General features: G+C 54.9%; 1 protein-coding gene across 5 annotated transcripts in view; it reads left to right on the top strand.

The window, feature by feature from the left end:
• The window catches only part of MACROD1 (mono-ADP ribosylhydrolase 1), a 222,026-nt gene that overhangs the window by 191,420 nt on the left and 8,309 nt on the right, over window positions 1-22,297 (top strand). For all 5 annotated transcript variants that reach the window (XM_075939104.1, XM_075939103.1, XM_075939102.1 and 2 more), the window contains one exon: window positions 16,915-17,031. In XM_075939104.1, coding sequence (XP_075795219.1) covers window positions 16,915-17,031 — 117 coding nt within the window. The remainder of the gene's footprint in view (window positions 1-16,914; window positions 17,032-22,297) is intronic.

Consider the following 22,297-nt stretch of genomic DNA (forward strand, 5'->3'; position numbering starts at 1 on the left):
GTGGGCAGGGAAGCCCAGAAGCATCCTGGCCCCACCCCTTCTGGTTTAGGCCCCGCCCCTTCTGGGGCGGCCTGGGGCCACTTCAAAAATTTTTGAAGTGGCCCCCAGCCAAAAATTATTGCCCACCCCTGCTCTAGATCATTTATAAATAAGTTGAATAGGATGGGTCCCAGGACACACCCTTTAGCGACCCTACTAGTTACCTCTCTCCACTTGGAAAACTTACCATTTATTCCTACCCTTTGTTTCCTGTCTTTTAACCAGTTATCAGTCCACAAAAGGACCTTCCCTCTTATCCCATGACAACTTACTTTACTTAAGAGCCTTTGATGAGGGACCTTGTCAAAGGCTTTCTGGAAATCTAAGTATATTATATCCACTGGATCCCCCTTGTCCACATGTTTGTTGACCCCCTCAAAGAACTCTAGCAGATTAGTAAGGCATGATTTCCCTTTACAGAAATCATGTTGACTTTCCCCCAACAAATTATATTCATCCATGTGTCTGACAATTTTATTCTTTACTGTAGTTTCAACTAATTTGCCCGGTACTGATGTTAGACTTAACGGTCTGTAATAGTTGGGATTGTGTTTTCCAATATGCATTACTTTGCATTTATCAACATTAAAATTCATCTGCCATTTTGTTGCCCAATCACCCAGTTTTGTTAGATCCTTTTGAAGCTCTTCACAGTGTGCTTTGGACTTCACTGTCGTGAGCAGTTTGGTATCATCTGCAAATTTTGCCACTTCACTGTTTACCCCAGTCTCCAGCTCATTTATGAATATGTTAAATAGGATTGGTCCCAGCACAAGCCCCTATGGGACACCACTAGTTTCCTCTCCCCATTCTGACAACTGACCATTTATTCCTACCCTTTGTTTCCTGTCTTTTAACCAGTTATCAGTCCATGAGAGGATCTTCCCTCTTATCCCATGACAGGTTACTCCTCTCACACGCTGTCACTCCTGCCCCCTGTAAGCAACATCCCCTGCTTCTTACAAACAGGTTGGTGTGTATGGCTGCTTTCCCAGCTGCCCTGAAGTAGGTGGAGCTTTGAGATCAGAGACAGAGATAGGGCAGACGGCACAGGGAGTAGTGTCATGCCACATCCCAGAAGCAACCTGATTGGCTTGGGAACTGGACTAGCACCTGCTAATCCCACCCCAAATCTCCGCTGCTTCATACAGCACTACTCAACCTGATCAGCACTGGCAGGTGTGAAATCACTGCAACCCAGACCTAGAACCACTACAACAACTCAGGCTTAGAAATACTCCAGTAGTTCAGACCTAGACCCCAGAGCAGACATTAACAAAAATTATTAGGCCAGCTCTACTCTAGAACTGCAATAGCAATTTAGGCTTAGAACCACCCTAGGAGTCTGAGTCTGGAACTGCTTTAGGAATGTAAGTCTGCTATAGGCTTAGAACTGCAATCGGGGTCAAGATCTGAGTGTAGGTCTAGCCCTGACATCGGCCGTTATCACGAACAATCATATGACTATGTAACTACTACTGGGGCCAGGATCTAGAACAGTCACTGGAGTCTAGATCTGGAATGACCATGCAAAACTGGATATAGAACTACCATAGAAACAATAGAACCACCATAGGAACATGGATCTAGATCCACCACACAAGGAGTTATCTAAAATCTTTAGCATCCATGAACTAAAGCAGCTTTAAGACCATCTGTCTATAACCTCATATGACTATGTTTAGCATCCTGATAGATTTGGTTATCTAGAACAACATGTCTGGATCTAGAAACACTATGTGGTCAAGGATCATGGAACCACCAGGTATCTCATTATCTAGAACCCCTTGAACCTGGGTCTAGCACTCCATCTCATGAGTCTGTAACCACCATGGAGGCACAGATCTTGAACCACAATAGACACATGGCTCCAGAACAACTATACAGGTAAGGCTTAAAACTTCAGCAGGAGCAAGGATTTAGAGCCATCATCAAGGCGAGGATCTAGAACCACAAGAGCATCTTGGGACTAAATTATTCTTAAGACAGATGGAGTCTTGGATTGGGCCAGGGCCATGGAATGAGTCGTCACCAGGTGTGGCCAGAAATGTATCCCCAGAAGTGTCCAGCTGGGTTTTGTGGACCCTCCCCAGACACTGTTTGGAGCTACTAGAGTGGAGTCTGGGCCCAGTGCAGGGATCTGGGCTTGCTGCTCACTCAGGCACTGGTGTGACCAGTGTTGGCAGCAGGACGTGCTGGAGGACACAGGGGAAATCGATTGAGAATGTACCTGGCATTATGGGTGTGGACTGCAGAGCTCGCAGGGCAGGGGTGGGATGGGGCAGGCTCTGGGGACGAGGGAACTGCTGGTGTTGGGGTGCGAGGAAGGGGGCTCTATGGATGGGAGGGATTCTGCTAATGTGGGACCCAGAAAACAGCCCTGCCCCCTCCCCCACTCAACTGCCCTGCCCCTGCTGTGAGCCATGTGGGGCATGAGGTTGTTTTCCAGGGCGTTCTGTCTCCCCAGCCCCTCGAGAGCCCTGGGCTACAGGTAAACAAGCTCTAATTGAAGTCTGGCTTAGATAACGAGTCCCCAGCTGGCCTGGGCTAACAAGCACACAACTGGGGGGCATTTGGGGAGGGAGAGTGAGATCCAACATGCCCAGGAAGCCTAGGGGTGGGGGATGGGCTGCAGCACCATGCTGGATCCTCCGTCCTTGCCATTTGCCCCCCTTTTATCTCACATCTTCACTCCCTCCCTTTTGCACTCTCCTTCCCTCGCTCGGCTTTCCCTCCTTTCTTCTCCTTCACTGCCCCGGCCTGTCTGACCGTCTCCCACACAGCAAGATCACCTGGAGCAGCATCCTGCCCTCGCTCTTTTCTATCTCCTGCGTATCTCTCTCTCTGGCATGCGCCCTCCTGGGCAGCCCCTGCTGCCCATTCCATGCCCTAGGGCCGCACTGGCTCCTCTCCCTGCCCCACCAGGGCTCCCGCTGGTGGAGAGATGAACTGCAAGGGTAGGACAGAGAGCACCTGTTCCCTAAGGTGCTTTAGGGGAGCCCTAGGCCACCTGTTGCAGGAGACATTGTGCCCTAGGGCAGATTGGCCAGCCCCACTGCCATGGCTTTTCACAGCCCCAGCCTGGCTGCCAGGGAACCAAACTGAAACCTGGCAAACTCAGTCCATGGAACAGGAGACGTGTTGATACTTGCTGTGAGCGCAGTCCAGGGTATGTCTAACAGGACTCCTGGGGTCTCTCCCCAGCTCTGGGAGGGGAAGGGAGGGGAGGGGCGGTTAGTGGTTTATAACAGGCTATGAGTGGAAGTCAGGTCTCCTGGGCTCTGTCCCTGGGTCTGGGAAGGGAGTAGTGTCTAATGGCCAGTGCAGGGGCAGCTGGGAGGGTGATAGTCCCAGCTTTGGGACTGCAATGGACTCTTTCCCTTCCTGCAATAGCAACCCCCTCTCCCCAGTCACAGCCCAACCCCCAGCTACACTGCCACTACCACACAAACCGAGCTGCGGGAAGGAGCCTATTTACACCTCGAGATTGGTGAGAGGTAGGCCCGGAGGGGTGTGAATGGGAGCCCAGTGCCCGTGGGCTCAGCAGCGCAAGGAGGGGCTGTCTTTCCCAGCCCCAGGACAGGCTGGCTCCTGCGGGGACAGCCACCGGGGTGCTGAGTTGGGACCACACTAGCCCAGCCCGCCCGGTTGATGAATCACAAAGTACATGCATTATGCATTTAAATCTCGCACTTCTGGGTTCTGGACTCAGCTCTGGAAGAGGAGTGGGGTCTAATGGTTAGATCAGAGGTCTGGGAAGCAGGACTCCGGGTTCTGACCCCAGTGCTGGGAAAGGAGTGGAGACTAGTGGTTAGAGCTGGAGGGTTGCAGTCAGGATACCTGGGTTCTGTCTCTTGCCAGGGAGGATAGTGGGACACAGACAGCCCCTGTTGTGTTCTAATGCTTCTGGGCTGTGGCCAGCATCCAGTGCTTACAGATCAATCTCTCGTGCACACACACTTACACACGCTGACCCCCTGTCCCACCACCCTTCTCCCTCCACAGCTCATCACGTCCCAGGATCCTGGGCCTGCATTATTTATAGACTATTATTACTATCTATTATTTAGTTCCCTTACATAACCCAGGGCCTGTATTATTTATTCCCCACTCTCGCTTTACAATCTCCGCTCTATCCATTATTTAGCTCTGTCATGGCCACACAGAACCCCCAAAACTTCCCTCCAGCACAGGCAGCTTTTCAGGACAGCTGAGTGTGTCGGAACAGCCACTGTGGGCTCTTCTTCCTACCAGGAGCTGACCCCCTTCATGCTCCTTCACAGCTCTAGCCACTGCCCTCCTGGAGCTGGGAGAGAGCCGAGGAGCACTGACTCCAGCCACTCCCACCACTAGACCCCACTCCCCTCCCAGAGCTGGGGGGAGAGCCCAGGCATTCATGCTCCCAGGCCCTCTCTGGAGGAGGCATGCTGCCTGGACCCATGTTTGCCGTGCACCATCTCCCTGTGTTTGCTGTCCCTGGCCTTTCCCTTGCCAGACTCCTTGCTCCTTTCCAAACGAGCAAAATGGGGGGCCCTCACCACATACTATTTCCCCTGGGGCTAGAGGCGGTTGCTTAACCATGTCACGGTCATCAGACCCAGGGAGGATCCCTGCTATTTTAGCTATCCCCATATGCACCCACCTATTTATCCCTATACACACCCACCTCTCTGTCTCCACACACACCCACCTTTCTGACCACATATGCACCCACCTCTCTGTCCCCACTTGCACCCACCTATTTACCCCATACGCACCCACCTCTCTGTCTGTCTCCACACGCACCCACCTATTTACCCCTATACGCACCCACCTCTCTGTCTGCCCCCACATGCACCCACCTCTCTGTCTGTCCCCACATGCACCCACCTATTTATCCCTATACGCACCCACCTCTCTGTCTCCACACGCACCCACCTTTCTGTCCACATATGCACCCATCTCTCTGTCTGTCCCCATATGCACCCACCTCTCTGTCTTTCCCCATATGAACCCACCCATCATCCATCCATCAATCTATCTATCCCTCCATGCATCCAACTATCTATCTGTCTGACCACATATACACGTACCCTTCCATCTGTCCCCATACAAATCTATCTATGTACACATGTATCTATTTCTTCATTCATGGTGTCTGCTAGAGGTGGGGAGAAGGGGTACTTCAAAGTGGCAGCGCTGCACAGCTGTGTGGCACTGCCACTTTGAAATCCCAAGGTGGCATTTCAAAGGGGCAGCCACTGCACAGCTGATCTGCGCTGTTGACAACGCTGTGGAGCCCGGGGTCAATTGGGCCTGCCCAGATGATTCCAGGCTCCCCGCAGCATTTCAGCAGAATCCAGGATCAGCTGGGGAGTCCCCAGCTGACCCCGGGCTCCTAGCAGCATGCAGCACAGCATGGAGCCCGGGGTCAGCGGGGGACTTTAAGTCCTCCGCTGACCCCGGGCACCATGGCTTTGAAATGCACAAGATCCCCTGCTGGGCACTCTTGTGATTTCAAAGCTGGCACCCACGTGCATCCAAGAGTCAGCGGGACTTCCTGCTGTCCCCAGGCTGTACACGGATTTCCGCAGTCCTCCTTTGAAATGTACAAGAGCCCCAGCGGGAGCTCTTGTACATTTCAAAGGAGCAATGTGGAAATGCCTATCGAATAGTTGAGTAGTTGATGGAAATTCCATCAACTACTTAATTAGTCAATTAACTGCAATTTAACATCCGTAGTCTAGTTCCCTGCCCTCACAGCAGGACCAAGCACTGTCTAGATCGTCCCTAATAGATGTCTATGCAACCTGCTCTTAAATATCTCCAGTCATGGAGAATCCACTACCTCTTTAGGCAATTTATTCCAGTGTTTAACCACCCTGACAGCTAGGAAGTTTTTCCTAATGTCCAATCTAAACCTCCCTTGCTGCAATTTAAGACCATTGCTTCTTGTCCTATCCCCAGAAGCCAAGGAGAACAATTTTTCTCCCTCCTCTTTGTAACACTCTTTTAGGTACTTGTAAGCTGTTATCATGTCCCCTCTCAGTCTTCTCTTTGCTAAACTAAACAAGCCCAATTCTTTCAGTCTTTCCTCATAGCTCTTGTTTTCTAGACCTTTCATCATTTTTGTTGCTCTTCTCTGGACCTTCTCCAATTTCTCCACATTTTTCTTGAAATGTGGTACCCAGAACTGAACACAATACTCCAATTGAGGCCTAATCAGTGCAAAGTAGAGCGGAAGAATGACTTCTCGTGTCTTGCTCACAACACTCCTGTTAATGCATCCCAGAATCATATTTGGGTTTTTTTGCAACGCTATTCCAGCGTCTTCCTTAATCCTTGTGCAATGAGGTTTACAGGAAGCTGGAATAAGAAGCCTGTTGTTTTATATGTATTTTGAAATAACGGCCATGCTTTTAAGACGTGCAGAACTCTATTTTGGGATAACAAACGTTATCCCAAAATAGCGTCATTGTGTAGACATACCCTTAATAATGTCCCTTTTAAAAACTGCCAACTCTCTTCAGTTGTTTTTCCTCTTAGGGTACGTCTAGACTACATGCCTCTGTCGCCAGAGGCATGTAGATTAGGCTACCAGACATAGGAAAATGAAGCAGCGATTTAAATAATCGCCGCTTCATTTAAATTTACATGGCTGCCACACTGAGCCGATCAGCTGTTTGTCGGCTCAGCGCGGTAGTCTGGACGCGCAGGTGTTGACATCAAAGGCATTTGTCGACCACCTAGGTAAACCTCATCCCAGGAGGCATACCTGGGTGGTCGACAAATGCCTTTGATGTTGACACCCGCGCGTCCAGACTACCGTGCTGAGCCGACAAACAGCTGATCAGCTCAGCGCGGCAGCCATGTAAATTTAAATGAAGCAGCGATTATTTAAATCGCTGCTTCATTTTCCTATGCCTGGTAGCCTAATCTACATGCCTCTGGCGACAGAGGCATGTAGTCTAGAAGTACCCTTAGCCTTACTTCCCATGGGACCTTACCTACCAGCTCTCTGAGTTTACTAAAATCTGCCTTTTTGAAATCCATTGTCTCTATTTTGCTGTTCTCCCTTCTACCATTCCTTAGATTCATGAATTCTATGATTTCATGATCATTTTCACCCAAGCTGCCTTCCACTTTCAAATTCTCAACCAGTTCCTCTCTATTTGTTAAAATCAGATCAACAACAGCTTTTCTCAACCTTATGAAATAAAAAATTGTCTCCAGTGTAGTCCAAGAATGTATTGGATAATCTGCGCCCTGCTGTGTCAGTTTCCCAGCATATGTCTGGATAGTTGAAATCCCCCATCACCACCAAATCCTGCACTTTGGATGATTTTGTTAGTTGTTTTAAAAAAGCCTCATCTGCCTGTTCTGCCTGGGTAGGTGGTCTGTAGTGCACTCCTTAGTATGACATTGCTCTTGTTTTTTACCCCTTTTAACCTAACCCAGAGACTCTCAACAAGTCTGTCTCCTATGTCCATCTGCACCTCAGTCCAAGTGTATTCAATTTTAATGTATAAGGCAACACCTCCTTGTGTGCCAACATGGGGGGGGCTCCTCCGGCTTTATCACACAGACTTAACCCCTCCCTCTGCTACGTGCACATAGTCTGCACGACTGTCGTGTGAATGTGCCACAGCCTCTGCATGCCAACCCCGCCTCTGCTAAGCATGAATCCGTGAACCCTCCTTTATCATCCTGCCCCACCATGTCTTATTTATTAGCCACCAGGGAAAGCAAGTGGGATATTTGCCAGACTCGTACCATGGCCTTGCCCTCTGAGACTTAATTAACAAGACGTGCTCGTTAGTGCCGTTCTGCACTGCAGATGGGCTCCGCAATTAGCCGCCCTTCCCAATGGCCCTCACCTACAGCGGCTGCAGCTGATTGCATTTTACCAGCAGCCACCCAGGGCTTAGGAGATAAAAACTTCTGAGCTTTGCCAGAGAACTTTTATGCCCCCCCATGCCCTCCGTCCTGTTTAACCAAGGGCGAGGGGGGCTCCTCTCATGCTAGATTTCAGGAGGCAGTGATGTTCGTGTCCCAGGCCACGGAACTAGCAATACAGCATTGCCTCCTTGGGGAGCTCACTGCTTTACAAACACCTGTTGGTTTCTTGTGTTGAAAGGAGCCAAATTCTGGGGAAGACGCACCCATTGGTGTGAGCTGGGGCAGCGGAGAGCAAAGGATACCTGACTGGTTGGGCAACTGCTCTGACTGGGGTGGCAGCGGGAGGGAATCTCTGGTTGGATCCAGGGTAACAAATCTCATGTGCTTAACTGTGATAATGACAATAATAAACAAGCTACCATGGAAAAACCTCAAAGCCTTGGGAGCCAGGACTCCAGGGTTCTGTAGCTGGCTCTGGGAGGGGAGTGGGGTCTAGTGATTGGAGGAGGGGAGGGCTGGGGTCTCACATTCAGGGAGCCAGCTGCATCTAATTAAAGAGGGGCAGAGGAGCCGTAGGGGAAGGACGGAGCTGGTGCTTTACCCCTATGTACCATGTGTGGTTTCATAAGCCCAGGATTAAAGGTGAGATTGGCCCAGTCCTCCAACCTCTGCTGTAAGCGCTGAAATGTCAGAGCCACCAAAGGCCACAGGGGTTGTTGTTCGCCTCCCCACATGCATAGTAGTAGGAGCACAGCCCAGACACCAGGGTGAGAAGTCCCTTGGGCTGAATATAGCATCTAGCGGGGGATCAGCCCGAGTCCACACATGGAGGGCCTATCCCATCTCCAGTCTAGTTCTGGAGAGAACTGGGAGGTAACACCAGATTGGGAACAATTTGGGATTTTACCCAGGTAAAAGTAACCTTTTCCCCCTGGCTTTCAGACACCTGATACATTGACATTTTTCAGGGTTTTGGTTAAAAAAAACAAAAAATCAGTTTGTGATACATTGATTATTGTACCTAGCTCTATTTATGGCCTCTATTATCTGTGTCACTGTCACCCTCCAGAAGCCCCTGCCATACACCAGGCCCCATTGCGCTAGGGGCTATACAAACACAGATCAGAGAGACCCTCTCATGTTGCTTCCACTGTAAGCATCAGACAAGAGCTAGATTCAGGCGGAAGAAAAGGAAACAATAGTTCTTGATCTGAAATTTTTCTGATGGATCATATTTTCCTTCTGAAAATACCAACGTATTAATTGTGTCAAAATTGTCACTGGAAAAATTAGTGCTTTGTTTTCACTTGATCGTTTTACTGATCATTATATATTATAAAATCACCCTTACAGAAAGGAAACATATGACTGCATAGGAATGTTTTCCCTGAACGTCACTGCCCGTTACATTTCTACCTTTGTGTTCTGACCCAGGAAAATATGTCAGAACTGTGGGGAGTTCTGTCCGGCTCCACGAGAGACCAAGGGTTTTCATTTGGGGCAAAGAAACACCCTGGAAGTGCAGGAGGAAAAGATAATCTTTTATTTGCTCATTTTTGAAATGCATGAACTTTGCATACAAGTGTTAGATCTTCTTCCTAGGATCTAACAGGGGCTTGCTCTAGTCTAGTGGATGAGAACAGTAGGGGCTGAGAATCAAGATTTCTCCTGGTTCTATTTCCAGCTTTTAGAGAAGAGTGAGGTGTAGTGTTCAGAGCAGGTGGGGCTCGGAGCCTGAACTCCCGGGTGCTATCCCTGCCCCACAGAGGAGTTTAATTATCATAGGGTATGTCTACATTGCAGAGTTTTTTTCCAGAAAAATGGCCCTTTTGCCAAAAAAAACGTTCACTTACATCCACACTGCAATCCCGTTCTTTCGAAAAAAATCGAAAGAACAGAGGGGATTTTCCAACATTGGTAAACCTCTTTCTATGAGGAAAAAGCCGTTTGGAAAAAGGTGTGTGTGAACGAGGAAGAGGGAGTTCTTTCGAAAGAAGAGGAAAGAGGGAAAAGCACAGGTGCTCTGGTGGCCACTCCGTCCGTAGTAATCACAGCAGAAATGCGAGAGAGCGTCTATTCAGTGTGGGCGCTACCTGTCAGAAAAGCAGATCGCTTTGGCAGTCTGGACACTCTCTTCCCGAAGAAGTTTTTTTGGAAGATCTGTTCCGGAAATGCTTCTTCCGAAAGAAACCTGCAGTCTAGACACAGCCGTAGTAAGAACCTGTCACTGGAACTGCCCCAGAGGGGAGAGCGCCCCCTGCTGAGCCCACACTATGCAGTGCCCATAGCATCACATTCCATCAGTTAGTTTCCAGCGCCCTGTGCTGAGCCCCACAGCGCAGCATTTGAAAAGCAGGCTGCTTATTTCAAGAGCCAGAAAGGAAGGAGCCCATATATAGCCCCAGCCCCACATCTGGAAGTCAAAAAGCAGGACACAGAGGTGGGGATCACTGGCTCTTTACCTTGAAGCCCAGCTCCCCTCCCCAAATCCACATGCCCTCCAAAGACCCACGGCCCCCGCTTCTAGGTGCTTCCAACTTGCTGAGCCAGCACCCATTCCACTCTGCATCACAAATCTTTCACGCTCTCTGCCCTTTACAGCCCATCTCTGACTTCCACCCCCGCCCCTTCTCTGAACATCCGCCTGCATCCCTCTGCATGGCGCCTGAACACAACAGCCGCTGTAGAGCAAGTCCCTGGCATGGTTTCCCCCTTTGGAAAAGGCATCTCCTGGGCACAGGAATAGAGAAGGGAAACCCCAGAGGAGAGATGCCACGGCATGAAGCGTACGTGCCCACGGGCAGCCTGGGCTGGCAAGGGCAGCAGAGACTATTCGAGGGTGCCAGACTCCAGCCGGTGTAAATTGGCCATACCTCCATTGGCCTCAGTGGGGCTGGATCCACTGGCAGGTATAAATTGGCTCCACTGACGCGGATACACTGGGCCATTTACATCAGCCGGAGATCTGCCCCTAGTTAGCCCCTCTAGCTCAGCGGGGGGCAGGAGCTGGCCCAGGTCTTTCCAGGCTAAGCAGTGCAAGATGAGGAGTTGCAGTGCGTGGGTCAGGGCTCCGTTGGGGGCTCTCTCCCCTCCCAGCCTGGCAGTTGGGGGTGCTGTGCTGTGAAATATGAGGCGGAGGGGCTGGGAAATACAGCTCCCAGGAGAGGAGCGAGGTCTCATGATTAGAGCTGGTGTGGGCAGCAGGACTCCTGGGTTCTGTTGTGGGCGAGGCGAGGCGAGGCGAGGCATGTGGGGAGTGAGAGCAGGGGTCGGTTAGCACATCCTGTGTTTCTGAAGCACTGGCCACAGGCCTGCTGGGATCCGTCCCTCACTGGCCCTTCCTAGTGCACGGTTACGTGCCTGGCTCCCGGCAACCCGGACCCCTGCCGCAGGGAAGGAGGGAGCCGTAATTGTCTGTGATGAGATTGCAGCAGGATTAATCCCTCGCTGACAGATGGCTCCAGGGTCCATTCCCTTATGTAAGGGATAAGGGGGAAGTGGATTACCGGCGCTATCCCATTGCGCTGCCCTTCAGATGGGATTAGGGTCTTCATTATACAGACCAGGCTGCCTAATCAGATGCTCCGTGGGTGGACGGCTCTTCTGGAAGGTGCAGGGGCGGAGGGGGAGCCGTTCCTAGAGTGGTCTGGACAGTTAAGGACAAAGGAACCGTGCCTTGACCCACGTGGACTGTGGAGAGCTGGGCCCAAGCCTGGTCAGGCTCCTTCCACTGGCCTGCTGGCAAGAGTGGGCTCTACTGGCGAGAACAGGGATGGTTGGGAGGACTCTGGGGGCTGAGAACAGTGGCATCTGGAAGGCATCATTCCTGGGGTTTATTCCCCCCTCCGGAATAGTCCTGGGATCCGGTGGTTATATCATGGGATGGAGACACTGGGTTCCGTACTGATCCCCATGGTGCAGTGCCCCCTAGAGAGCCCGACTCTGTTCCCGCCAGCGCAGTGTCCCCTGACATTGCCCGGGAGCACTGGGGTCTGCACTACCTGGGGGGGAGAGCACCCCCCGAATCCTTGTCGTCCCTGCTGAGCTGCCCCTCTCCTCAGAATCTGTAGGGTGGGAAGGATGCTGAGTGTTTTAACACCCTGTGCTGCAGACCCCCTGTGGGTCTGCAAACCAGAGCTAAGGGGCAACCCCTGTGGCTCTCTCTGTGCGTCTGTCCCCTCGGTCTGGTTCCCAGATGCATCATCCAGTCCCCAACAGAGAGCCCTTGTGTGGTTGTTTATTTCATGCCCTCACATGCACACATGTACGCGCGCAGGCACCGCTCTGCTTCCTGCAGCTGCCATTTCCAGTCGCCCTGGGGGACCTGTTCCAGCAGGGTCAGCAGAGGGCAGGGCAGGGAAGCTGGGGGGAGAGATCACACTAACAAGGAGCACACCCAGGAGGAGGACAGTGGGATCCAATGGTTAGAGCTGTGGGACTGGGAGTAAGGCTCCTGCGTTTCCGCCCCAGGTCTGGGCAGGAAGAGGGGCCTAGTGGGTGAGAGCAGGGTGTGCTGTGGGCCAAGACTCTGGGGTGCTGTCCCCACACTGGGCTGTTTGCAGCATGGGCACTGCCCTGTTTGCTCCTCAGGGAGCCGGGATGGGGTGCTTGAGTTTTGTGCTAGACCCCAGACCTGTGCTGGAGACTTGCCCCCTCCCTCCTGCCCGGAGTAACTGTGGGATCGCTGTTCAACAACCCCAGAGGTGGCTGCATTGCAGGGGACTAGGTGCAGAATATTTTTGCAGAATTGTAGCCCTGGTGTGCAATGCATGCTGGGAATTGTCTCCCCCCCCCCCAGCCCGCACGCACGCACATACTGGCGCGTGCCCTGCCATTGCCCTGACCTGTACTTGCTCCTGGCGTGAGGTCTCCCTGGGCATCCTGCCACCTGGTCTCAGTTCCTGCCAGAATGGCTTGGTAGGGAGGGGTTTTGCAGGGCGAAAGCTTTAGCTGTGAGCTGGGCAGCCCTGGGGCTGGCAGGAAAGGTAATTCCCACCCTCACAGGCCCAGGCAGCTCTCTCCCCCAGGCACACCATGACACAAGGCCTGTTATCTTTCCATATGGACCTGTGGGGCGGGGGGTGTCTGGTCCCGGGGCAGGCTGGCTGGCTGGGCAAATGTCTCTCCCCTCTAGGGGGCATTGGCTCTGATCCAGGCCGGGGCAGAGGACTGAGTAGCCCAGGGGCTGGGGGATGAGGTAAGTTTGGTGAGTCAGCCGGCCATTTCCCAGCAGTGAGAGGGATGGGGAGGGGGTCCCTCTAGGAGGGCTTGGGAGGCTCTGCGAGGGCTGGGGCCTGGGGGCTGGGCAGCTCTCCCCCGACTCCCGCTCCAGGGATTTGTGAATCCAGCAGAAATTAAACTGGGGCGGGGAGGGGGCCATTCAAAGCTCTGTGGTGCAGAGTGGAAATGACAGGCACTTCCCCCGGGGCCGGGAGCTTCCAAAAATAGCCCCTCCGTGCGCAGCCTGGCAGCCAGCCGCGGGGAACGTGGGCACAGTGGGCCTCCAAGCATCCTCCCCCATCCCCAGCTGCACCCTCCCCCACTGTCCCTCCCGACCCTGCTGCACCCACCCCCACTGTCCCTCCATCCCCTGCTGCACCCACCCCCACTGTCCCTCCCGACCCTGCTGCACCCACCCCCACTGTCCCTCCATCCCCTGCTGCACCCACCCCCACTGTCCCTCCCGACCCTGCTGCACCCACCCCCACTGTCCCTCCATCCCCTGCTGCACCCACCCCCACTGTCCCTCCCGACCCTGCTGCACCCACCCCCACTGTCCCTCCATCCCCTGCTGCACCCACCCCCACTGTCCCTCCCGACCCTGCTGGCACCCATGCCCTGCTGGTCTCACATCCCATCCCCCACCCACCCCCTCATCTCATCCTCTGCAGTTCCCCCATCCCAACTAGCACCCAATCCCCAGCCCTCACTGTCCCCCCAACCCTGCTGGAACCATGCCCTCAGTGAGCCCACTGCTGCTGTCCATCTTCCTCTGTGTTCCCCGGCCAGCATCACCTGCCCCCGTCTCCCAGCCCCCTTCCCCTTCTTCTCCACTGCTGCCCCACCCCTAGATCGCACTCCACCCCTAGATCGCACTCCACCCCTCATGCCCACACCCAAGCAGGTGCCTGTGCATGTAGCTCTCCCCCTCTGTGCCTTGTTCCTGCACTGCTCCCCTCCCCAGGGTCACTCCCCCGCCAGGCCTGGGGGTGAAATATCACTTTATGGTTCACAGGATGGACTGGCAACGAGCTCATAATGGAGACACCCAATCGATGTGTCACTGTAATGGACTCAGCATTGACAACGCCCTTCCCCCACTGCCTGGGCATCCTCGCCCCACCCACTGAGGGAGGGGATCTAATGGTTAGAGTGGGGCGGAGGGCAGTCCGGATTCCTGGGCTCTAACTTTGCCTCTGGGAGGGGCTCGGGTCTGGTGGATCCGAGCAGGGGCTGGAGTCCAGGATTCCTGGCTAGTGCCCTGCAAATCCACAGATCCACTTTCTAGCCACAGGTACCCGCCCCCGCGGATTTGGGTGCAGTAACCCGCCCCTCATTTTTGTGGATTTTTGAATCCTGCAGATTTGCGGATATTCACGTTATACCCGCAGGGATGGCTGTGGATACCTGCGGGTGTGGCTTAGGGACATGAATGGGCAACTGGTTAATCAGTACCCAGTGAGCATCACCCTTAATGGCTGGGAGTCAGTCGCTTTGCGTGAGGCCCGAAGCAGCAGCGGGGCCGGGGGGTGGTGTTGCCATTTCTAGCCCTGTGCAAGGCTGGCGACTCCCAGCCCATCGCAGGAATGGAAGCAGCTGGGCTGAAACAGCCAGTGCCCAAGGCGCAGGGGCCAGCTGTGATAGGCAAGGGGCCAAGTCAACATTTAACTGGTTAACTAAGTAAACAGGATTTTACATCCCTAGTGTGGATGTGGGTAGCTGCAGGTGTGGCTGGGGATGTCTGTGGATTTGGCTTTGGGTGTCTGTGAATATCTGGGTGTGGCTGTGAATGTTTGCAGGGGTGACTGGGGATGGGTGTTGTATATTTCGGTGAGTGTGGCAGTGGATAACTGCAGGTGTGGCTGGGGATAGGTGTGGCTTTGCATGTTTGTGGATGTGGCTGTGGATGTCTGTGTGTGTGACTGTAGATGTTGGAGGGTAGGGCAGTGGATATCCCTGGACGTGGCTGTGGATGTCTGCGGGTGCCACTGTGGCTGTCTGTGGATGTGGTTATAGATGTTGGTGGGTGTGGCAGTGGATATCTGGGCATAGCTGTGGATGTGGTTGTAGATGTCAGTGGGTGTGGCTTTGGATGTTTGCAGGTGTGGCTGTGAATGGCTGTGGGTGTGGTTATAGATGTTGGTGGGTGTGGCAGTGGATATCTAGGCATGGCTGTGGATGTTTGTGGGTGTGGCTGTGGATGTTTGCGGTTGTGGTTGTAGATGTTGGTGAGTGTGGCAGTGAATATCCCTGGGCGTGGGTCTGGATGTCTGTGGGTGTGGTTATAGCTGTCGGTGGCTGTGGCAGTGGTTATCTGGGCGTGGCTGTGCATGTTTGTGGATGTGGCTGTGGATGTCTCTGGGTTTGGTTATAGATGTTGGTGGGTGTGGCAGTGGATATCTGGGCATGGCTGTGGATGTTTGCAGGTGTGTCTGGAGATATTTGTGGGTGTGGTTGTAGATGTCGGTGGGTGTGGCTTTTGATGTTTGCACGTGAATGTCTGTAAGTATGGTTATAGATGTCGGTGAGTGTGGCTCTGGATGTCTGTGGGCATGGTTGTAGATGGTGGGTGTAGCAGTGGTTATCTGGGCGTGGCTGTGGATGTTTGCGGGTGTGGTTGTAGATGTTGGTGAGTGTGGCAGTGGATATCTGTGAGTATGGCTGAGGATGTCTGTGGGTTTGGCTGCGAATATCCGCGGATTATTTCTGAAGATGCAGGTGCAGATGCAAATTTTATATCCACACTGGGCTGCACTCCTGGGCTCAGGGAGGGAGTGGGGTCTAGTGGATTACAACAGCTGCAATGACTGACACATGGCTGACACCTCCACTGGCTGCCAATCCCCAGATCAGTGTGTAAATCCCTCTAGCTTAGGGACGCTGGAAAGGGGGGATTGTTTTCAAAAAATAATTATAATCGGCTTCTGCTTATTTTTATTATCCATCCACCTACTTCTCCCTGGGGGAAGCATTGGGGCAGGGAATGGGACTGAGACAAGATTCATTAGCTCTAATGGACTGAGGCCCCTAATAGGATTGGAGCAGGTGTGGCGGGGGAGAGCATCTGGGCTAGGGTCTCTCTTCCAGCACCTCCCAGCTGTGATGGGGATGTGACACTTGTGTGCATTCAAACAGCTAGTGTGGGGCTGCCAGGGGGTTTATCCTCTAACAGAAGGATCCTGGCCCTGGTCCCTTGACTTTCCCTGTTAAGCAAAGAATTTAGTCCCTGGCTTCTTTGTGGCGGGACGGCAAAGGGACACGTCCATCTAGTCAGGACTCTTGGGTTCTATTCCCAGATCTGAGAGGGGCATGGGGGACTAGTGGTTAGAGCAGGAGCCTGGGTTATATTCTCACCCATGCCACTAACCTCCTAGGGCAAGTCCCTTCTGCCTCAGCACATTTCATCTCCTTCCTTTGTCCACTCCAAGACCGTGAGGGAACAGGAGCTTGCACGTCTCCCTGTGTCTGTGCAGCACCCTGACAGGGCCCTGACCTCAGTGGGTGGCCCCATCACCTGCAGTGGATCATTAGCAGGGATAAAACCTGGGACCTTCAGCCTTGCAGTCTCTCAGGCTAAGGGTAATATGTCGGTAGCAGTAGTAGGGTGGTTAACCAGGTATGGTGCCCCCCTCACACACAAGCAGCAGGCAGGGCTGCAGAAGCGCTGGAAGCCCCTAGTGGCAGTAGCCGGTACTGCACCCTGCCGTGCCCATCACTGACATTGCTGGTCTGTTACGTGGTGCCAGGATAACCTTTTGCCTCCTCTCTGCCTTGCAGTGGACGGGTGCATTCACCGGGCTGCCGGGGAGCTGCTCAAAGAGGAATGCCGATCCCTGAGCGGGTGTGAGACAGGAAAAGCCAAGCTCACCTGTGGATACCGGCTCCCAGCCAAATGTGAGTGTCACCAGCCCGCCGTTGGGACATGGGGTCTGGTAGGCCGGCTGTGACACGGTGGCTTGATGGTTCCATGGCCGTGTTGCTGCTTTGTACAGTGCATGGCCTGTCACGGGTTCAGCTCCCAGGGAATCGGTGCACAAGAGAAAGCCTGGGCTGGTGGTTAGAAGACTAGCCAGGGACTTAAGAGAGCCAGTTTGAGTCCCTGCTCGGCTCCAGCTTTCCTGTGGGACCCTGGACAAATCACTTTGCCTGTCAGTGCCTCAGTTTCCCCTCTGTGTAACAGGGATATCAGCACTCCTGGCCTCACACACTAATGTGTGTATAAAGCGGGGAGGGGACATCAAAGAGATACTCATTTCAAAAGTATGATACCCCAGTTTAGGTACCTAACACAGAGAGCCGCATCACCAGACAGACTGGTGAACAGCTCCTGAGTAGCACTTTGCCCAGTGCAAACATGGCAGGAGGAACAGGGGGCAGATGCCCTGAGCTGGGCAGTGTGTTTGTGTGAGTTCAGCAGGGGACCTGAGTCCCAGCAAGTCAGCTGGCTGTTTGTACAGCCTCTGTGACAGACAACTTCCACTTGTGCAAACATGGGCACATGTGGACACACACCCCGGCAAGGGCACGCTGAGTGCAGGTACACACGCTGCTGCCTACATGTCCACACCTGCACAACACACATCCCCAGAGGTGCATGCGCACAGTCAACGCACTCAGACGTGCACACCCACCCCTGAGTTTCATCACCTGCATGCCAGCAGAAGCACATGTGGAAAACAAGCTGCATCTGGGGAACTGGGGCCTCTGAGAGATGTGACACACACAGCTCCGTGCTGCTGGCTGCCATCCCTCAGTTGGGGGAGCTGGGCCAGCGGGCGCCTAGCTGCAGAGGGCTGGGAGGATCCCAGCTCTGAGTGGTTGGGGAGTGCTGGGGAATCCGGCTGTGGCTGAATGGGTGCAGATGGCAGAGGGTCCTGATGTGTGTATATAAAGTGGGGTTGTGTGTTAAGCTGGGGCAGGTTGGCTGGGGGTTGTGTGTGGATCTGTCAGATTGTGGATTTGGGGGTGTCAGGTTGTGGAGTCAGAGAGGGTGCAAGAAGCAGCACAATCCTCCGGCTACATTTCAGGGCTCGCCCCATGGGGATATACTGCAGTAGCCGAGCCAGCTGTTCTGCTCATCAAGGGACGGCGGGGCCACATCCATATGCCCAGCCAGACCCTCGGGTCAGTGGCCTGCATGGCAGATCATGGCTACAGGCTGCTCTAATCACTAGGTCCCACTCCGCAGGAGTCTAGCTCTCAGTTTAGCTCTAATCACTGGACTCCATTCCCTTCCCAGAGCTGGGCGTGACCCCAAGAGTCCTGGCTCCCTGTTCTAAAGCCCTTCCTGTTATTCCTTGTGAATTTGCTGCCTTCCAGTGACATCTTGTGGCAAGTAGTTCCACAGCTTATTGTGTGGCTGTAAAGCAGTGTCTGCAAAGTCTGCATGTGTGTGTGTGTGTAGGTGTAGGTGTGTGTATAGGGTAGGCAGGTCCCCACACACACACTGCATGTTCCCCCCCAGAGCAGAGGCACAAAGAGCTCCCCCCATCCTGCTGGAAGGGAGGGAGCAGGAATGAGATCTGCCAGGGATAGGGGAGTTGTTCTCTACTCCTGACCCCCAAGTCTCATTGACTACATCGTGACATGAGGTGCAGCTGGCCCCTGGGAGAGGGGACCATGCCCAGAGCCATTGCAATGTGGGGCAGAGTGGCAGACTCCAACCCCACTGGGTCATTGCAAATGGCTCCTGGAGTCTTTGGCTTAGGCTGGCCCAGAGGGTGGGGCACAGGACTGGGAGTCAGGACTCTGTTGCCATTTGCCGTGGGCAAATCCTTTCCTCTGCGCAGCTCTGTCGTCCCACCGCACCCCAACCCTTGAGTATTTAGATTGTAAGCTCTTCTGGTTAAGGACTGTTGACCGAGATCAGGCCCCCGTTGTGCCAGGCGCGGCACAGACCCGACCGAGATCAGGCCCCCGTTGTGCCAGGCGCGGCACAGACCCGACCGAGATCAGGCCCCCGTTGTGCCAGGCGCGGCACAGACCCGACCGAGATCAGGCCCCCGTTGTGCCAGGCGTGACACAGACCCGACCGAGATCAGGCCCCCGTTATGCCAGGCATGGCACAGACCCGACCGAGATCAGGCCCCCGTTGTGCCAGGCACGGCACAGACCCGACCGAGATCAGGCCCCCGTTATGCCAGGCGCGGCACAGACCCGACCGAGATCAGGCCCCCGTTATGCCAGGCGCGGCACAGACCTGACCGAGATCAGGCCCCCGTTATGCCAGGCGCGGCACAGACCCGACCGAGATCAGGCCCCCGTTATGCCAGGCGCGGCACAGACCCGACCGAGATCAGGCCCCCGTTATGCCAGGCGCGGCACAGACCCGACCGAGATCAGGCCCCCGTTATGCCAGGCGTGGCACAGACCCGACCGAGATCAGGCCCCCGTTGTGCCAGGCGCGGCACAGACCCGACCGAGATCAGGCCCCCGTTATGCCAGGCGCGGCACAGACCCGACCGAGATCAGGCCCCCGTTATGCCAGGCGCGGCACAGACCCGACCGAGATCAGGCCCCCGTTATGCCAGGCGCGGCACAGACCCGACCGAGATCAGGCCCCCGTTATGCCAGGCGCGGCACAGACCCGACCGAGATCAGGCCTCCGTTATGCCAGGCATGGCACAGACCCGACCGAGATCAGGCCCCCGTTGTGCCAGGCGTGGCACAGACCCGACCGAGATCAGGCCCCCGTTATGCCAGGCGTGGCACAGACCCGACCGAGATCAGGCCCCCGTTATGCCAGGCGTGGCACAGACCCGACCGAGATCAGGCCCCCGTTATGCCAGGCGTGGCACAGACCCGACCGAGATCAGGCCCCCGTTATGCCAGGCGTGGCACAGACCCGACCGAGATCAGGCCCCCGTTGTGCCAGGCGTGGCACAGACCCGACCGAGATCAGGCCCCCGTTGTGCCAGGCGTGGCACAGACCCGACCGAGATCAGGCCCCCGTTGTGCCAGGCGTGGCACAGACCCGACCGAGATCAGGCCCCCGTTATGCCAGGCGTGGCACAGACCCGACCGAGATCAGGCCCCCGTTATGCCAGGCGTGGCACAGACCCGACCGAGATCAGGCCCCCGTTATGCCAGGCGTGGCACAGACCCGACCGAGATCAGGCCCCCGTTATGCCAGGCGTGGCACAGACCCGACCGAGATCAGGCCCCCGTTGTGCCAGGCGTGGCACAGACCCGACCGAGATCAGGCCCCCGTTGTGCCAGGCGTGGCACAGACCCGACCGAGATCAGGCCCCCGTTATGCCAGGCATGGCACAGACCCGACCGAGATCAGGCCCCCGTTATGCCAGGCGTGGCACAGACCCGACCGAGATCAGGCCCCCGTTATGCCAGGCGTGGCACAGACCCGACCGAGATCAGGCCCCCGTTATGCCAGGCGTGGCACAGACCCGACCGAGATCAGGCCCCCGTTGTGCCAGGCGTGGCACAGACCCGACCGAGATCAGGCCCCCGTTGTGCCAGGCGTGGCACAGACCCGACCGAGATCAGGCCCCCATTGTGCCAGGCGTGGCACAGACCCGACCGAGATCAGGCCCCCGTTGTGCCAGGCGTGGCACAGACCCGACCGAGATCAGGCCCCCGTTGTGCCAGGCGTGGCACAGACCCGACCGAGATCAGGCCCCCATTGTGCCAGGCGTGGCACAGACCCGACCGAGATCAGGCCCCCATTGTGCCAGGCGTGACACAGACCCGACCGAGATCAGGCCCCCGTTGTGCCAGGCGTGGCACAGACCCGACCGAGATCAGGCCCCCGTTATGCCAGGCGCGGCACAGACCCGACCGAGATCAGGCCCCCGTTGTGCCAGGTGTGGCACAGACCCAACCGAGATCAGGTCCCCGTTGTGCCAGGCGTGGCACAGACCTGACCGAGATCAGGCCCCCGTTATGCCAGGCGTGGCACAGACCCGACCGAGATCAGGTCCCCGTTGTGCCAGGCGTGGCACAGACCTGACCGAGATCAGGCCCCCGTTATGCCAGGCGTGGCACAGACCTGACTGAGATCAGGCCCCCGTTGTGCCAGGCGTGGCACAGACCTGACCGAGATCAGGCCCCCGTTATGCCAGGCGTGGCACAGACCTGACCGAGATCAGGCCCCCGTTATGCCAGGCGTGGCACAGACCTGACCGAGATCAGGCCCCCGTTATGCCAGGCGCGGCACAGACCCGACCGAGATGTTACACACAAGATATCACATCCACCCCTTCCCATTCAGCCCTCTCATGGACGTGCACACTGGGAGCAGGAAGGTGTCTCACCCACCCCCTGCTGATCTGGGACAGGTAGTGAGGGAAGAAGATGCAGCCCAGCTCCGCTAACACCGTGCGGGGACAGAGGGCAGTACTGACAATTAGGGGAAAGTGCCTCCTACTGGGCTCCAATCTTCTCATCCTACAGCTCCTTCTAGCCCCCCTCTTCCCCTGTCCACCTGCAGCGCTGGGGAAATCTGTCACACAGGCCCCTGGCTGCTGGCCTTGTGGGTTATCAATAACGTGGGGGGGGGGGGGAGCAGGACAGCACTCTATTTATCAGACTGATATTATAGACATGGACGGCAAATGCAAAGTGCTATCGACCAGGCTGTCAGGGAGAGGCATGGTGTACCAGGCAGCAATGGAGAGGGTAGTGGCAGGGCTGTGATCGCACACTCACACACTGATCTCACATGCCCCTGATCTTACACACTGATCTCAGCGCACGCACTGGTCTTATAGACATACATGCACCGATCTCTCCTACATACTGATCACTGACTGATTTCACTCTCTGATTATCAGGGATCCTAGGAATCCATTTGCCAGAATTAAAATGCAGAATTTACATTTTTATAGCGAATCATTAGATTTTGGGGTTTTTGTGTCTTTGTGCAGTAGAGCCTCATGTATCTAGCTCGCCTATTAACCAAACCACAAGCTGCCTGGAGCCACCCTGGCCTGACCATGGCCACCCACCAGCTCTGGCCACCCATCGGTCTCGGCCTCTGTCAGCTCCAGGCAGCTGGTAGGTCAGTTAAATGCAGAGACCCAGGCAATGGCTGCTCAGCTCTGTGGGGTTCTCCTGTGTGACCATAAGCCATCATGTTTAGCTGATCCCTGTCTGTGTTGCAGCATGGGGACTGCGGGTGTGTCTGACACTTAATTGTGGAAAA

Source organism: Pelodiscus sinensis, chromosome 11, assembly GCF_049634645.1.
Source record: "Pelodiscus sinensis isolate JC-2024 chromosome 11, ASM4963464v1, whole genome shotgun sequence".
NCBI lineage: Eukaryota > Metazoa > Chordata > Testudines > Trionychidae > Pelodiscus > Pelodiscus sinensis.